Source organism: Leptopilina heterotoma, unplaced genomic scaffold (assembly GCF_015476425.1).
Source record: "Leptopilina heterotoma isolate Lh14 unplaced genomic scaffold, ASM1547642v1 Lhet_19, whole genome shotgun sequence".
Taxonomy (NCBI): domain Eukaryota; kingdom Metazoa; phylum Arthropoda; class Insecta; order Hymenoptera; family Figitidae; genus Leptopilina; species Leptopilina heterotoma.
Genome location: NW_025110908.1, coordinates 2,632,067 through 2,648,202, shown reverse-complemented (window position 1 = coordinate 2,648,202; position 16,136 = coordinate 2,632,067). Strand labels below are relative to the sequence as shown.

At 26.4% G+C, this 16,136-nt stretch overlaps 3 protein-coding genes across 5 annotated transcripts in view; 2 read left to right on the top strand and 1 right to left on the bottom strand.

Moving 5' to 3' along the window:
- The window catches only part of LOC122500689 (neurocalcin homolog), a 233,014-nt gene that overhangs the window by 38,654 nt on the left and 178,224 nt on the right, over positions 1-16,136 (top strand). The gene's annotated exons all lie outside the window — the stretch shown is intronic.
- The window catches only part of LOC122500687 (neuronal calcium sensor 2), a 203,481-nt gene that overhangs the window by 38,287 nt on the left and 149,058 nt on the right, over positions 1-16,136 (top strand). The gene's annotated exons all lie outside the window — the stretch shown is intronic.
- LOC122500690 lies at positions 13,582-15,734 on the bottom strand. Its single transcript, XM_043609745.1, has 8 exons — positions 15,499-15,734; positions 15,301-15,420; positions 14,845-14,962; positions 14,509-14,767; positions 14,300-14,419; positions 14,136-14,226; positions 13,918-14,054; positions 13,582-13,838 (listed from the first exon to the last, which is right to left on the bottom strand). The coding sequence occupies exons 1-8, from the start codon at positions 15,640-15,642 to the stop codon at positions 13,646-13,648; spliced, it is 1,182 nt and encodes a 393-aa protein (XP_043465680.1). The 5' UTR covers positions 15,643-15,734; the 3' UTR covers positions 13,582-13,645.

The window sequence follows — 16,136 nt, the reverse complement described above, 5'->3', positions numbered from 1 at the left end:
TAAAATTTGAAAGGCAACAAAGTTAAACTGCCAATTAACTGTTAGTTTCATTTATAAAATTGAAAACTCGGACAAATGAGAATTTGGGAAAAATAAATAGTCGACGAAATAGCGATTCTGTAAAAAAATATTTAATTAGAGTTTCAACAAATTTTCGTATTGTTCGTAAATTGTTCAATAAATTATTTATTTTTGTATTTAAATAATTGAATTTTTGAAAATCTGAACTTTACATGTTTTTAACTAACAAATCTGAGGAATTATTTTTTTAGAGAAAGTTTAATTGTGGATTTTTTTTTGAAATTATTTCAGGTTTTTATTTTCTAATATATATATTATTGAAGAATTTACGAATAATTGAAATTTTGCAAAATTGAATTGTAAACAAATGAATTTGAAAATTCTCAAAGAACTTTTTCAAAAATTGTAGAAGAATTTTTACTAAAAACACGAAAAAAAATTTAATTTTGGAAAGTTACAAATATTATTGCAGAAATTCAATTATTTTCAAGAATATAATAATATTCTTCTCAAAAATTAAATACTGTTAAAAAATAATAAAATTCTTCTTAGAGATTCAATTATTTTCAAAAATAATAAAAGATAAAACTCATCACATAATTTCAATTATTTTTAATACAATTTTAATTATCGAATTTCTCGACAAATGGAATTATTCTTAAAAATTTTAATAAAATTTGTCGTAAGAATTATTATTTAAAAATTTGTTGACAAAATTCTTTATGGGAATTGAATTTTAAGAAACATTCAATTATTTAATAAATTATTTATTTGCATTTTATTTGTATTTAAATAATTGAATTCTAGTAGAATTTTCTAATAAAAATTGATTTTCATTTCATAAAAATAAATTTCAGTTAAAATTTCAGTTTCAGATAATAATTGAATATTAAAAGCAATATAGCGTGACTTTTTGGAAATAATTGAATTTTGAAATTAATTTTTTTGAAAAAGTTTAATTTAATTTTTTTTCTATATTATTTGAAGTTCTTATTTTCTAATTTAATTGAAGAATTTACGAATAATTGAAATTTCGTAAAATTGAATATTGTAAACAAATAAATTTGAAAATTGTCAAAGAACTTTTTAGAAAACCATGAAAAATAATTGATTTAAAGAAGAATTTTTGTTAAAAATTCTTGAAAATAATAATTGAATTGATAATGATTATATCACTCGGTCATCTTTAATTTTTATAAAACATGAAGATGTCGATGTCTCCGAGTCGAAGACTCGGAGTTATCGATATTTTCATGTTTTATAGAATTATGAAAAATTTAATTTACAGTTTTAATTAAAATGTTCTATTATTTGACTCGGATTTGTTATATTTTTGTTAGTAATAATTGATTCGTAAAGTCCGTATTTTTAAATACTTTCACTGGTTCGAGCAAAGCATTGTTTACTTTTGTTTAAACATTCTTTAATGTCTAAAAAAGAACAAAGTTTTCTGAACCGAACAAATCGAGAGCTTTTCCCATTTGCAAAAAATGCCTATTTGGCCTTTATTACTTTAGAAGATAATTATTCCGAAGTTGTAAATTCAGCTAGATTACTCGATGGTTTTGTGCGTCCATTAATTGGAAATATTTTACTCCTTGGATTCAGTTTGAGCTAGAACTTACTATTTTAGTTTGAATTCAACTTTGACAAATATATTTAATCCTAACTGGCATAATGAAGAGAATAGATATTTTCACTGTTAACTTGCAACTAATTTTAACCAAAAATGTGGATCAAATAAAAAATTGATTCAAATTTTTGGCGTCAATTTTATCCACTTTAGTATCAATATGATACTTTAAAGAAATTATATTATTATAACATTATTTTAACAATAATGTTAAAAAGACTGGATAAGAATTAATACTCAACGATTATGCAATAACACATATCTTCCATTCAAGACATATTTATGTTTACATAAATTACATTGAATTAGAAGTTATTTCTATCAGATAAAGCTATAAATTTTTATAGTCAACGTGCATGCGCGCTCAATAATTGAATCTAATTAATGAATAAACCGAGTAGATTGCAATTAGGAACTGCGAAAGATTTTTAATTACAAACCTAAATGATGAATGTGGAACCCAAGGTACCTACGTCGAATGTAAATGCAAAAGGAGGGAAAAAAATATATGAAATTAAAAATTAGTGTGTAGAGAAGAGCGGTGTTGAAGCAAGCCCTAATTACCCGTAGAAGATTCTGGATTTCTTGCTCTCTGGAGAGAATTCACACATTGATAAGAGAGAACGTGCAGTTCATTCCATAGCTGTGGGTCGGAAGCATGAGAGCTGCAGTTAGCAAAAGTTCTTCTGCAGACACTCTCTAAAACCCAGTGAGAAATTGCCAATGCTGTCGACGATTGGCTCAATATTGGACCGACTCTTATCGCCAATATCGGTCCATGTTCAATGCGATTCCTCCTAATCTTCATTCTCGACCAATATCAGCCTGACGTTGTAGGTAAAAATCCGGATAAAGACGCAATTTTCAAAAATCGAGTTTTTAACAAAAAGGACAATTTTTATTTTTATACTCTTTAAATCTGAATTAGCGAAAATGTGTTCCTTTCGATCTCACAGTTTTTCTCAGGATATCAAATTGAGACAAAAAACGAATCAAAAATGTTGCGAAGCAATTTGATATCTGCAAATAAACTGTTGTTTATGAGAACAAAGTTTTTTTTGACATCTATCGACGAACTTAATTTAAATTTCGCGTCATTATAACTTTACAACTAAAATCCGAGTCTTGATATTGATTTCTGTACCTTTAGAGACTTGGACCAATATTGCCCCGTTCTGTTGGTAAAATTGTTTCCAAAAAGCGGTTCAATTTTACCATATTTTTCCCGCTGAAGAAATTTTGCACTGGCGCATGAATGATTTGACTTGCTCCATATTCATGAAGTAACTTGAAACCATAACTTCTGTGCGATAATTGACGTATCGAATTAAGCGAGAATTAATGAAAGTCCTTAATTGGATCGCGGAGATCAACTTCGAATTACATTCTCTTTAAATTTAACTCTATATTTTATGTGAGTATCCAAACATCTACCAAAACAGAAAGTCTTTAATTTTTTATGGTGCACTTCTTTTCTTCATCCGTTAATCTTCATAATTTATTAAACTTTTCTCCTATTTCTAAAGTTTATTTATAATTCTAATTACAATAGAATAGTTAATTTCTGTGAAATGTAACAAACAAAATAGCAGGCTTCGCACTCATCTACTAAAACCTACCATTTAATATTTTATTTAGATTTCAGCCACTAAAATCTACTATTTCTGTTTTTTTTTAAATTTCCACTACTTAAAATTAGCTAATACTAAAAATCAAAAAACTATTCTCAAAAATTATAAATTTATAATCAAATTCTTTAAAACGATTCAATTATTTTCAAAAAATATTCGAAATTCAATTATTTTCAATATCTAGTATTTTCTTAAAATTAAGCAAAAGAATTCAATTATTTAAAAAAAAATTGATAAAATACATCCAAAATTCAATTATTTTTATAAATAATAAAATTTTCACAGGAATTAAATTATAATTTAGAATAGCATTTTCAACAAAATTTTCAAAAAAATCAATTATTTAACAAAATTTTTATACAATTCTTCACAATAATTCAAATACTTTCACTAATAATATTTTTCATAAAAATTCAATTTTTAAAAAAAATTTTTTGATAAAATTCTAAGCAAGAATTCAATTATTTTCATAAATAATAAAACTCATCAAAGAATTTCAATTATTTTTAATACAATTTTACAGAAATTGCGCTAAAAAATGCAATTACTCTTAAAAAATGAGATAAATAAGATAAATAGATAAATAAGAAAATTATTCCAGTAGAAAATGCAATTATTTTGAGGCATTTTAATAAAACTTTTTTGCAAAATTCAACCCGTGTAGAAAAATTTCGTGGCGCTAGCTAGCAGCGCTAGACTGCATGTAAATTTACCATGTATCTAGCACTGCTAGCTAGCGCCATGAAATTTTTCTACACGGGAATTATTTTTATAAATAATAAAATGCTTTTTAGGAATTCAATTACTTATACATAAAAAAAATTCTTCTTCGGAATGTAGTTCTTTGAATGCAATTTCAATAAAATTTCTCGACAAGATTCAATTATTATTAAAAATTTTAATAAACTTCTCCGATAGAATTCAATTAATTTCAAAATTTTTTTTTTAAATTCTTGTCAAAAATTCAATTAGTTTCAAAATAATTTTAACTTAATTCTATTTTAAAGAATCGAATTATTTTCAAAAAAGTTAATATTATTCAACGTAGAAATTCAATTATTTTCGAAAATTTGATTAAAATTCTTGTCAAAAATTCAATTATTTTCAAAAATAAGAAAATTCTTCAGTGGAATTCAATTATTTTCAAAAATTTGATTAAAATTCTTGTTCAAAATTCAATTATTTTCAAAAATAACAAAATTATTCAGTGAATTCAATTATTTAAAAAAATTCTAATAAAATCGTTTGTAAGAATTTAATTCTTTTCATGAATGATAAAAATTTCTCAGGAATTTACTTATTTAAAAATTTTTGTAAAATTTTTTGCGAGAATTAAATTATTTTTATAAATATTTACATTCTTCTACAAGAATGATAAGAAAGAAGTAAATATTTTTGCTGTAAATTAGGAAAAAGTCAGGAAAATAAAAAATATGGATTGCAATTTTTGTCAGTTTTGTGAAGTGACTAAAACGAGTTTTTTTGGTCGTGCACGGAAAGAAAAAGTCCGTCAATCATTAATAGACTAGTATATTACTTTGAGACGGGACACAAAATCATTCAATGGATAACATACTTTGAGTCACAATCAGTGACGAGTTGCTTGCTAAAATTTAGAAAACTGTCATCAATATATAAAACTCGTTCACTAAAATTTAGAAAACTGTCTATTAAATTTTCTATGACTATCAAAAGCATTCAAAAAATTCAACTTCTTTCAGAATTATCCCTAATTTTAGACACTATTTGGTACAGAATGAACACATTTTTTTCGTTGCACAGTTCCGATATTTTATTTACACTCTTAGACGCTTTAGACCAACACATTTTCCAACACATTTTCGCACTTATAATAACTACACGTAGAAACGCACACTTATAACACTTTAAGTTTAGAAGCAAACTGTTCTTATATACCAAATAACAAAATTTTTCACAACTTGTGAGAAATGATTTTGCACTAATAACTACTTTTTAATTAGCGAGAAATATAAAAGAAAATATATTTTCATCGAGGTCAATTTCTAGACGCAATTCAACTGCAAATTGTTAGTTAAGTTAAATATTCACATTACACATAATAGTATATAGGGATATGTATAGCAGACAGCAAAAACACATGGACTATAGAGAAACCGGAAGAAATGCGCATCGGTACACTGCGCAACAATGCGCTAGTGAAGAGCGCCGATTTAGAATACGAGTCAACTAACGTTTCACAAACTTTCACTAATGATTCGTAAACATTCAAACAGCCATTGATAACAATTCAGCATTAAATCTAAAACAATTGGTCACATACTGGCATTCTAATCAATCCATGACTCGTTTTCAATCGTTAAGTAAAGTTAAGTAACCATCAACGGAAAAAGTGTCCCGTCTCAAAGTAATATACTAATCCATTAATGGTTGACGGACTTTTTCTTTCCGTGTGGAGTTTAATTTTTCTATAGCTACTTTTTTACTACTTTTTTTAGTTTGAAAGCTACTTTTTTAAAATATTATCGAGTGTGAAGTCTGTAATAGTTTAATTCAAAAATTCGAAGTGAAATAAACAGCTTCCTTAGTGGCAGATTAATACCAAGTTTTGTAAACTCTTCCAAAGACCCTGTTATAATTCACTGATACATGGTACACTGATATCAATATAATAGGATTTCCTTAGGTCACGTAAATCACGACGTTATATTGAATAAGGTTATTTAGGCGAATCCATGATGTAAAAAACATTGGACGCTGGTATGTATATCAGAAATAAAAATAAATCACGTAGATAAAGTGATTTTTTCGTTTTGTAAAATTCAAATGTTGTATGTTCACGCGAAAGCTTTCTTGTGTAAATGTATGTATACTAGAATAAGTATTGCGTGTATCAAAGCTAACACACTCAAAATCGACAGCCATTGTGCGCAAAGTGAACTCTCTGCTTTTCTCTCTTGGCGTGCCATGTATTGTGATTCGCTCAGTAACATGTACTGGCATTGTCAGTAAGTAGGTTGGATTGCCACGGATCGACTTCAATCCAGGTTTATACTAAAGGACTTCGAAAAGTAGATATGACTTAGTCCTCGATTTATATATTGGCATGTAACATCCATTCACTTTTTTTTCCTATTTCGCTTCCTCGAAAATGTTGTGACATTCGTTTAAAACCATCAGAACTCAAATAGGAAGAATATTTCTTGGAGAAATTTCTCTTCCGGAAATTTTTTTGAATTTGATAAATTATTTAGAGAAAATTATTAAAGATATAAAAAATATGTCACTTTCAGAAGAAAGATTTAAAAAAAAACATTTGTATATGAATATAATATTTATAGATTATTTAAAAAAAACCTTGCCAAATATTTTATTACGGCAATAAAAAATTGAGAGACCTAGAATAATCACGGCAAAAATAAATGTGTAAAGTAGTCGTATCTTGAGATATGAGATCGAAAAATTTCTACCAAAACATCTTATAAATTGAACCACTTTCCTCCGAATGTTAAATGCAAAAAAAAAACTGTTTTTCTACTTCAAAATTAAATTATTTACATAATCAGTCCGTTTCATTAAAAATAAAACTCAATTTTATGAAAGTCGAGAAAAAAAGTATGTCAACTCTAAATATTTTTTTTACTTCTTAAGAACAAGCGTAGAATTTAAATAGTAAATTTCCAGTGCTCTAATAATTAAGACAAAGTGTCTTTATTACGTGCGAGAATACGTGCAAGAGACGAGGACTTGTTTAAAGTTGAATTCACTTTCGTGCCAGTTCACAGTCAAAAGTTTGCAAGACGTAAGATAACCTTGTAAGCTTTACCATTTCTCAAAGGTCTATATAGGTAAGCTGCCCATTAGATAAGGATAATGTGTCAAGGAAAACAACTTTTGAGAATGTACACACACTACACCTTCAAATGGTATCAATAGAAAAAAAGGGGGCGATTATTATTTATTTTCGATAGGCATTTTTGCTTTTCTATACTAAGAAAAATGTTTTATTAAAATAACATTTTTCTCGAAAGCATCAAAATTCCTATGTGCTATAAAATTTATATTATTCTACAAATGTATACGGCACATTTTGAATCATTCATCCTTTTCATTTCATGCTTTTCGGAAAATGCGTTGTTGACTCACAAACAGTGTCATGTATACTTTTGTCAGCGTAAATTTACCCACTTTTCCCATTGTTTCATTACATATTCATTGTAGCATTTTTTTTAAAAACCTTTTTCCAGTTAATGGATAAAATGGATTTAAATTCGAAAATTTAAACTGAAAAACAAAATGCAATCAAAAAGAATTAGATGTCATAGATAACTTTCACGCGGAGGCTAATTTCCGAGATACCTTTCAGTCACGATTATTTCAACTTGTTAGCAGCTTATGAATATTAGGTCCCTAATGTTAATTTTTTGAACACTTTTAATTCTCTTAAAATATGGAATGAATTGAGCTGATATTTTATTTATGTATTTTGACTTCAAATTCGGAATTAGTGACCTGCTTTTATAGAGAATATAGAGAACATAAATACAGATTAAAGACCTAGATTTTACACCAGCAATAATCATAACCATCAATTATGATTTTTTGTTTTTGAAGAGTCATGTTTTGTTACAAGCTTTACTGTAAAATATTAAGAGACCATTTCTTCGATCTATGTATTTTTAATTTTTTGAATTGTATAAATATAACTGTTGAACAAAGGGCAGAGCTCGAACCAGAGAAAGTATTTAAGAATACGGACTTTACGGACCAATTATTACTAACAAAAATATAACAAATCCGAGTTAAATAATAAAACATTTTAATTGAAACTGTAAATTAAACTTTTTATAACTATAAAACATAAAGATATCGATCACTTCGACTCGGAGCAATCGACATCTTCATGTTTTATAATTAGTAAAAATATAAAAAAAATTAATTTTCAAAGATTTCAATTTGAAACCTTTCTGAAATTCAATTATTTCTAAAAATGCATTCTGTATTGCTTTTAATATTCAATTCAGCACAGAAATTCAATTATTTTCAAAAATTTTATTAAAATTCTTTTCAAAAATTCAATTATTTTCAAAAATAACAAAATTCTTCAGTACAATTCAATTATTTTCAATAAAATTCTTCGCAGAAAATCAATTATGTTTAAAAACTTTTTTAAATACTTGTTAAACTTTCAATTAATTTTAGAAATAATAAAATCCTTCTCCGAAATTCAATTATTTTCAAAAATTTTAATAAAATTCTTGGCGAAATTTGAATTAGAATTAGTTAAAAATATTTTAAAAAATTACTTTTCAAAGATTTCAATTTGAAACCTTTCTAAAATTCAATTATTTCTAAAAATGCATTCTGTATTGTTTTTAATATTCAATTCAGCATAGAAGTTCAATTATTTTCAAAAATTTTATTACAACTCTTGTCAAAAATTCAATTGAGGGGCTGGATGCTATAATGTGTTACGCGTGAACACACGGCCAGTCAGTTGGGTCATGGAGAGAAAATTTTGAAGTTGTTCAAAATGAATTTAAAATTATTGTTTCTTGTTTAGAATTTCAAGGCGAAACTTTTTTTCTAATAAAATTTTTTTATATAATTGTTTGTTTTTAAGTAAATTGAGAAAAGCGTGATTTTCTAACCTAAGAAATTTTAATGAATTTTTGACTTCAACTCGTGATTACTTCGTTAAATATTAATATTTTTCCACGAAATTTACACACAATATTCTTCAAACTAGTTCAAAAGTGAAACAATATTTAGTAATTTTTCAAAAAATTCTATGTCTAAGTAAATAATTATTTAAATAAATGTGCCGGAAAAATGATGCAGCTATTTTCAATTGAAAAAGTTGAGTGACGAATTTTCGTTTTCGGAAAACTTCCAGTGACAAAAATATTCATCAATATGTTAGGAAGTTTTTTTGAAAATTTTTCGTCATTTGATAGTAAATTAAAGAAAATAGAGCAATTTTAACAGCGTCGTGCTCTGCTGTAAACGTAAACATTGACTCACTGTATACATTGGTCTTGTAATGGCGGCCATTCCACACGTGCGCGGCCACGCCGTAATTTTACAGCAGAGCGCGACACTGTTAAAATTGCTCTATTTTCTTTAATTTATTATCAAATGACGAAAAATTTTCCAAAAAACTTCCTAACATATTGATGAACATTTTAGTCACTGGAAGTTTTCCGAAAACGAAAATTCGTCACTCAACTTTTCCAATTGAAAATAGGATAATCATTTTTCCGGCAAAATTATTTAAATAATTATTTACTTAGACATAGAATTTTTTGAAAAATTATTAAATATTGTTTCACTTTTGAACTAGTTTGAAGAATATTGTGTGTAAATTTCGTGTAAAAATATTAATATTTAACGAAGTAATCACGAGTTGAAGTCAAAAATTCATTAAAATTTTTTAGGTTAAAAAATCACGCTTTTCTCAATTTACTTAAAAACAAAAAATTATATAAAAAAATTTTATTAGAAAAAAAGTTTCGCCTTGACATTCTGAACAAGAAACAATAATTTTAAATTTATTTTGAACAACTTCAAAATTTTCTCTCCATGACCCAACTGACTGGCCGTGTGTTCACGCGTAACACATTATAGCATCCAGCCCCTCAATTATTTTCAAAAATAACAAAATTCTTCATTACAATTCAATTATTTTCAAACCTTTTATTAAAATTCTTTTTAAAAATCCAATTATTTTCGAAAATAACCAAATTCTTCAGTGGAATTTAATTCTTTTCAAAAATTTGATTAAAATTCTTGTCAAAAATTCAATTATTTTCGAAAATAACAAAATTATTCAGTGGAATTCAATTATTTTCAAAAATAATAAAACTCATCGCAGAATTTCAATTATTTTTAATACAATTTTAATCGAATTTTTCGAAAAATGTAATTATTCTTAAAAATTTTAATAAAATTCGTCGTAAGAATTCAATTATTTAAAAATTTGTTGACAAAATTCTTTATGGAAATTGAATTTTAAGAAACATTCAATTATTCAATAAATTATTATTTATTTGCATTTTATTTGTATTTAAATAATTGGATTCTCGTAGAGTTTTTTTTAATAAAAATTGATTTAAAAATGAGTTACAATGAAACTTTTAAATAATAATTAAACTGCATTTTGGAGAAGTTACAAATGATTACAAAAATTCAATTATTTTCAAAAATAACAAAATTCTTCAGTGAATTCAATTATTTTTCAAAATTTTTATTACATTCTTGACTAGAATTCAATTATCTTCATAAATAACAAAATTCAATTATTTAAAAAAAAGTTTGATAAAAATTCTACGCAAACATTTAATTATTTTCATAAAATAATAAAAATTTAACAGCAATTCAATTATTTACACAATTTTTTATAATTTTCTTCGCAATAATTCATTTATTTTTGTGAATTCAATTATTTTCAAAAATAATGAAACTCATCGAAGAATTTAAATTATTTTTAATACAATTTTAATCGAATTTCTCGAAAATTGTAATTATTCTTAAAAATTTTATTAATTTTCGTCCAATGAATTTAATTATTTAAAACTTTGTTAATAAAAATTTTCGTTAAAATTGCAGATAATAATTGAATATTAGAAGCAATATAGCGTGAATTTTAAGAAATAATTGAATTTTGTAATTCATTTTTTTGAAAAAGTTTAATTGCGGACTTTTTTTTGAAATTATTTGAAGTTTTTATTTTCTAATATATTTTAATTGAAGAATTTACGAAGAATCGAAATTTCGTAAAATTGAATTGTAAACAACTGGATTTGAAAATTGCCAAATAACTTTTTCGAAAATTATTAAAAATAATTGATTTAAAGAAGAATTTTATTAGTTGAAAATTTTAGAAAATAATAATTGAATGGAAATAATAATTTTATCACTGGACCATCTTCAAATATTATAAAACATGAAGAATTTTAATTTCTAGTTTGAAGTAAAATGTTCTCTTATTTGACTCGCATAGTGGGGCAAAATGTAGTAAGAGGCGTCAAAATTCTGTAACCTCGTCAATTTTTAATGAAAATGAATGCACTTTGGTGGCATGAAGCTTCAAGTATCACAGAATCTGAAACCCTTGCCGCATTTCCAAAATTCAAAATGGCGTCTGAGCTGTAAGTTCTTAAATTTGGTTATTTTCGTATTTTTCAAAATGGCCGATCCAATATGGACGATCAAGCGACAAAAATCCTTATAAATGCATATTAAAAGGAATGATTTTCATGAAAGTCTATACTCCAAGGTAATTTTCGCCGCTGATTACGAATCTGAGGTCAGATTTTCAAAATTCAAAATGGTCGATCCAATATGGCGGTCGAAATTATGAAAAATTAGGCAAATCATTCTGATACTCAGTATTTAAACAGTTTGCGAGTCGCTGATCACGAATCTAAGGTCGGATTTTCAAAATCACGGCTTCACCATGGTAACAAAATAAGTGAAAAAAAAGAATGTCTAGTTAGCTATTTTTTACTTGTATGAAACTTCATGCATTCAGACAGTCTTTTTCTTAAACTAGAGTGAACTTCGTTGATGCTGTTTACGTTTTTAAATTTTATATTCCATTTTCTCATTTATGCTATTTCTTAATTACAACCTATCTTCAATTATTTTTTGTTAATATTTATTACTTTGTTCCTATTCATCATATTAAGTTCGGAATTATCTTATTTTCAAAGTGAAGCTTCTCAATGTTTACTGCTTACTTTTTATTGTTTGTATTTTGATTTTTAAATTAAAAATAAAAAATATCGGAAGATATTCTGATTGAAAAATTAGAATATAAATTCATCTGTATACAACTCTAAGAATTTTGAATCTATAATTTTAGTTATTCATACAACAAATGAAAATGATGTACTCAAACAACGTAACAAAGATCAGCTCGACAACATCCATTAGTGCAGAAACTGATTCTTAGAAACAAATATCAATACTCAACAAATCCTTCCTTCATGTTCTATCGGACATTTTGAAAATCCGACCTCAGATTCGTGATCAGCGACTCGAAAATTGTTAGAATATTGAGTATCAGAATCATTTTTGTCTAATTTTTCATAATTTCGACAGACATATTGGGTCGGCCATTTTGAGTTTTGAAAATCTGACCTCAGATTCGTAATCAGCGACTCGAAAACTGTTGGAATACTGAGTATCAGAATTATTTGCTTAATTTTTCATAATTTCGATCGCAATATTGGATCGGCCATTTTGAATTTTGAAAATCTGACCTCAGATTCGTAATCAGCGGCGAAAATAACCTTGGAGTATAGACTTTCATGAAAATAATTCCTTTTAATATGCATTTATAAGGATTTTTGTCGCTTGATCGTCCATATTGGATCGGCCATTTTGAATTTTGAAAGTTGCAATGCAGATTCTTAACGATTATAGGCCTCAGTCCCAAAATATAGCTTTAGCAACATTTCTAGAATTTATTTGTGCAAGTTGTTTCAGTTTCAATGTTCATAACTTTTAAAAAATACGAAAATAACCAAATTTAGGCACTTACAGCTCAGACGCCATTTTGAATTTTGGAAATGCGGCAAGGGTTTCAAATTTTATGATACTTGAAGCTTCATGCCACAAAAGTGCATTCATTTTCATTAAAAATTGACGTGGTTACAGAATTTTGACGCCTCTTACTACATTTTGCCCCACTGTGACTCGGTCTGGTTATATTTTTGTCCGTAAATGGTCCGTAAAGTCCGTATATTTTTAAATACTTTCACTGGTTCGAGCCCTGAATATTTTGAATTTTCTAAAAGTGTTATAACTTTCAGAAAATTCGAAATATTTGAAATTTTGAACCACATTGAAAGTTATTTAATCTCAAATTCGTCGAAGTTTCGTTCACTAAAATTCAGAAGAGGATGACAAGTGTGAAATGACGGAAAAGAAAAAAAGGTCAAACATGAAAACGATTCGGGTCACTGCACAGTAAAAAGAAGGCATCTTATTTTAAGATATTTTGGTAGTCACTTTTAAGTTGTTTCCAAAAAGTTATCAAAAGCATCTTAAAATGCATTAGTTTCTAAGATAGAAGATGGAAAAATAAGATGTTTTAATCGTTTTAAAAGTGATTATAATGTATTTAAGATGCTTGTTTTTGCAGTGTTTTAACAGTGATGAACTTGATTAGAGAATTCGTTTGAAAATACTTACTTGATTGTATGTAAGTACTAATTATTTAAATTTTATTTATTTCTGTGCAATAGTAAAATATTGGTGTCTTTATATTATTATTATTATTATAGTAAATAAATGGAATGTTTTATCGAACTGAAGACAGCATAGTAAAATATGACATGGACATTCGAAGAACCTTGAGAAAAAAAGTGAAAGATTATCTAATGAAGCAGTAATTATAAAAATTGATTTTTAAATGAATTTTGATTTTACTGACCGAGGCAAAATTGTTCATCGAAAAAGTAAATAGTTTTCCGGCCGTGAATTCAGAGGGTTTTGAACTTCTTTTCATGATAAACAGCAACATTTTTTGCGACTCTAAAGACAATTGATACCAGTAACCATTGTAACTGAAATTTCAGTAAATTACTTATTTTTAATTAATTTAATTATTTAAAATTATTTTTATATTAGATAATTATCCATTACATGCTGGCAGATAAACTAAGACTATGATCAATCAATTGTTGACACGGAATACTGAGATAGAGAAGATGAATAATTTGACTAAGAGTAAAAGTACCGAATCTTAAGGCTTCGTCTAATTTATCAAGTTTTATTACAGTCTAAAGAAAGAAATTACTCAATAATAAATTGTGTACTCTGAATATTATTTAATTTTAATTATCAAATACACTTTTTAATACCTGTACACCAGTCACACTTATTATTATCGTATTACATCCTAAGATCAAGAAAAATGACGTTGAAAAACAATCGCATATGTCGTCAACAAATCTTGAATAAAGAAATTAATAATATTAACATAATAATAAATAACTATTTTACACTTATTAAAAAATATACAAACTCTATTATTTGTAGATGTTTTTGAACATACATTCTAATCTCTTTATCTATTTCTTGTGGAATTTTTTTTTCTATTGCACGAGCATAAAAGTCATCGTCTAAAAGATTTTCCAGTTTTGCTCTGCAAATAGTGACAAAATTTATTACTGCAATGAATAAAGACAATTTACAATTAAGTGCATATATTTTGCACACTTGTTCTGCTTTTACCCTAAAACAGAATACACTCCACAAGCATGCTGAATGACTGAAGAAAATGTAATTTCTATGCTGGTTAGAATATGCATACAAGTGATACTTGATATATAGCTATGAATTACTATCGGTAAATAATATTGCTCTTCATCTACGTAATAGTCCGTGAAATACAGTGTTTGTTTTACTACAGATTGGTTCTGATGGAACATGTTTAAAAGTTGTGGAACAATTGGTAGAAGAAAATAACCAACTGAAGTAAAAGCAATGTAAACTATAAAAAAATAAATTTTATATGATAGTTTTCTTTATTTTTTAGCTATAGTTAATTCTTTATTGATGAAACTATACTTATGTATAATTTATTAAGATCTTTTCCTCTCCTAGTATGAGCGTGTAGGATTTCAATTTTTGAATCTCTCCTCCAATAGACCCAATCGCGTTTCATTTTCGAAAATATAAGTTCTATCTGACACCAATTTCAATTAATTGATGCATGGTTTTTTAGGAATTTATTAATAATATATTTCTGGTATTAATATAAATTAATAAATTGTAATAATTAGGTAATTAAGAATCTTGAAGACAGAGAACGAGTCTTCTCTGTGCGCAGAGAGCGCTTAATTTATAGGTTTTTCAAATTTTCAATCCTCCTCAATTTCTGACAGTTGCACTTTTTGAATAGAAACCAACTGAGATATTGAGATGTTAAAATTTTGAAATTACGTGAAATTAAGGAATATTGATAATTGGTTATTTTCGATATACATTAAAAAATTAGTAATTAGTATAAAGAGTAGATCTTACTTTTTCCATTTTAATAATAAAGTTTGTTAATAGAAGTAATACGATAATTAATATAATAAGAGGAGGTATGCATTCAATTACTATGTCCAAGTTTCCCCAATGTTTTTTCAAGCCTAACAGCTAATAATAAAAGAATTGACAATTTTAGTAAAAATTTATTTATAGTTATTAGTTAAATACAATAAATAATAGTTATACCTCCGGAATGAGTAAGCTTATAAGACTAATATAAACTAAAGTTGAAAAAAGAACTTTTTTCAATTTCATTTGATACGGCCATTGACCAATAGCCCGTAGTAACTTTTCGTTCATCATATAAAAAGATCTAAAAGAAGTGTCCATTCTGAGGGTTAAAATAAGACTGCATTGCTCTCGCTCATGAATCGACGCGACGGTGCATGCACATCCATAAGATAATTATTACTCTATTACAATCCCGCAAAATTCTTTTTTCACTTCTCGGTAATAATAAAATATTAATAGTTAATTGCGAAAAGTCACTAACTTATATAGCTAAATCTTCTCTTTTACCTTTAAGTAGAAAAAATTGATGCTTTTCCCAAAATCATCGCAGACTAGCGTCTTAACTTTCATAATATATAGGTGTAAGTTTGTCTATAGAAGAAGTTTAATTTATAATTTTCCACTTGAATTATTTGTATAAAGTTTATAATTCTCAAATTAATTACTGTCATTCCTATTAATATTAATTATTTATGCTTCACATAAGTACATTTGCATGAGGCTGAAGTCCGCAACGTTTAAAAAACGAAAAATTAAAAAAATAAAAACTTTTTAAAAGGGGCTTGTCAGGTATGAAAACTAAAAACACTGGG

What these genes read in the sequence shown, in the direction of transcription:
- LOC122500690 (XM_043609745.1), bottom strand. Translation starts at nt 15,642, where the DNA reads ATGGACACTTCTTTTAGATCTTTTTATATGATGAACGAAAAGTTACTA. An exon ending in TAAGCTTACTCATTCCGGAG is followed by an intron (nt 15,421 to 15,498) that starts GTATAACTATTA and finishes TTTTATTATTAG; the next exon opens with CTGTTAGGCTTGAAAAAACA. An exon ending in AAACATCTACAAATAATAGA is followed by an intron (nt 14,227 to 14,299) that starts GTTTGTATATTT and finishes TCTTTATTCAAG; the next exon opens with ATTTGTTGACGACATATGCG.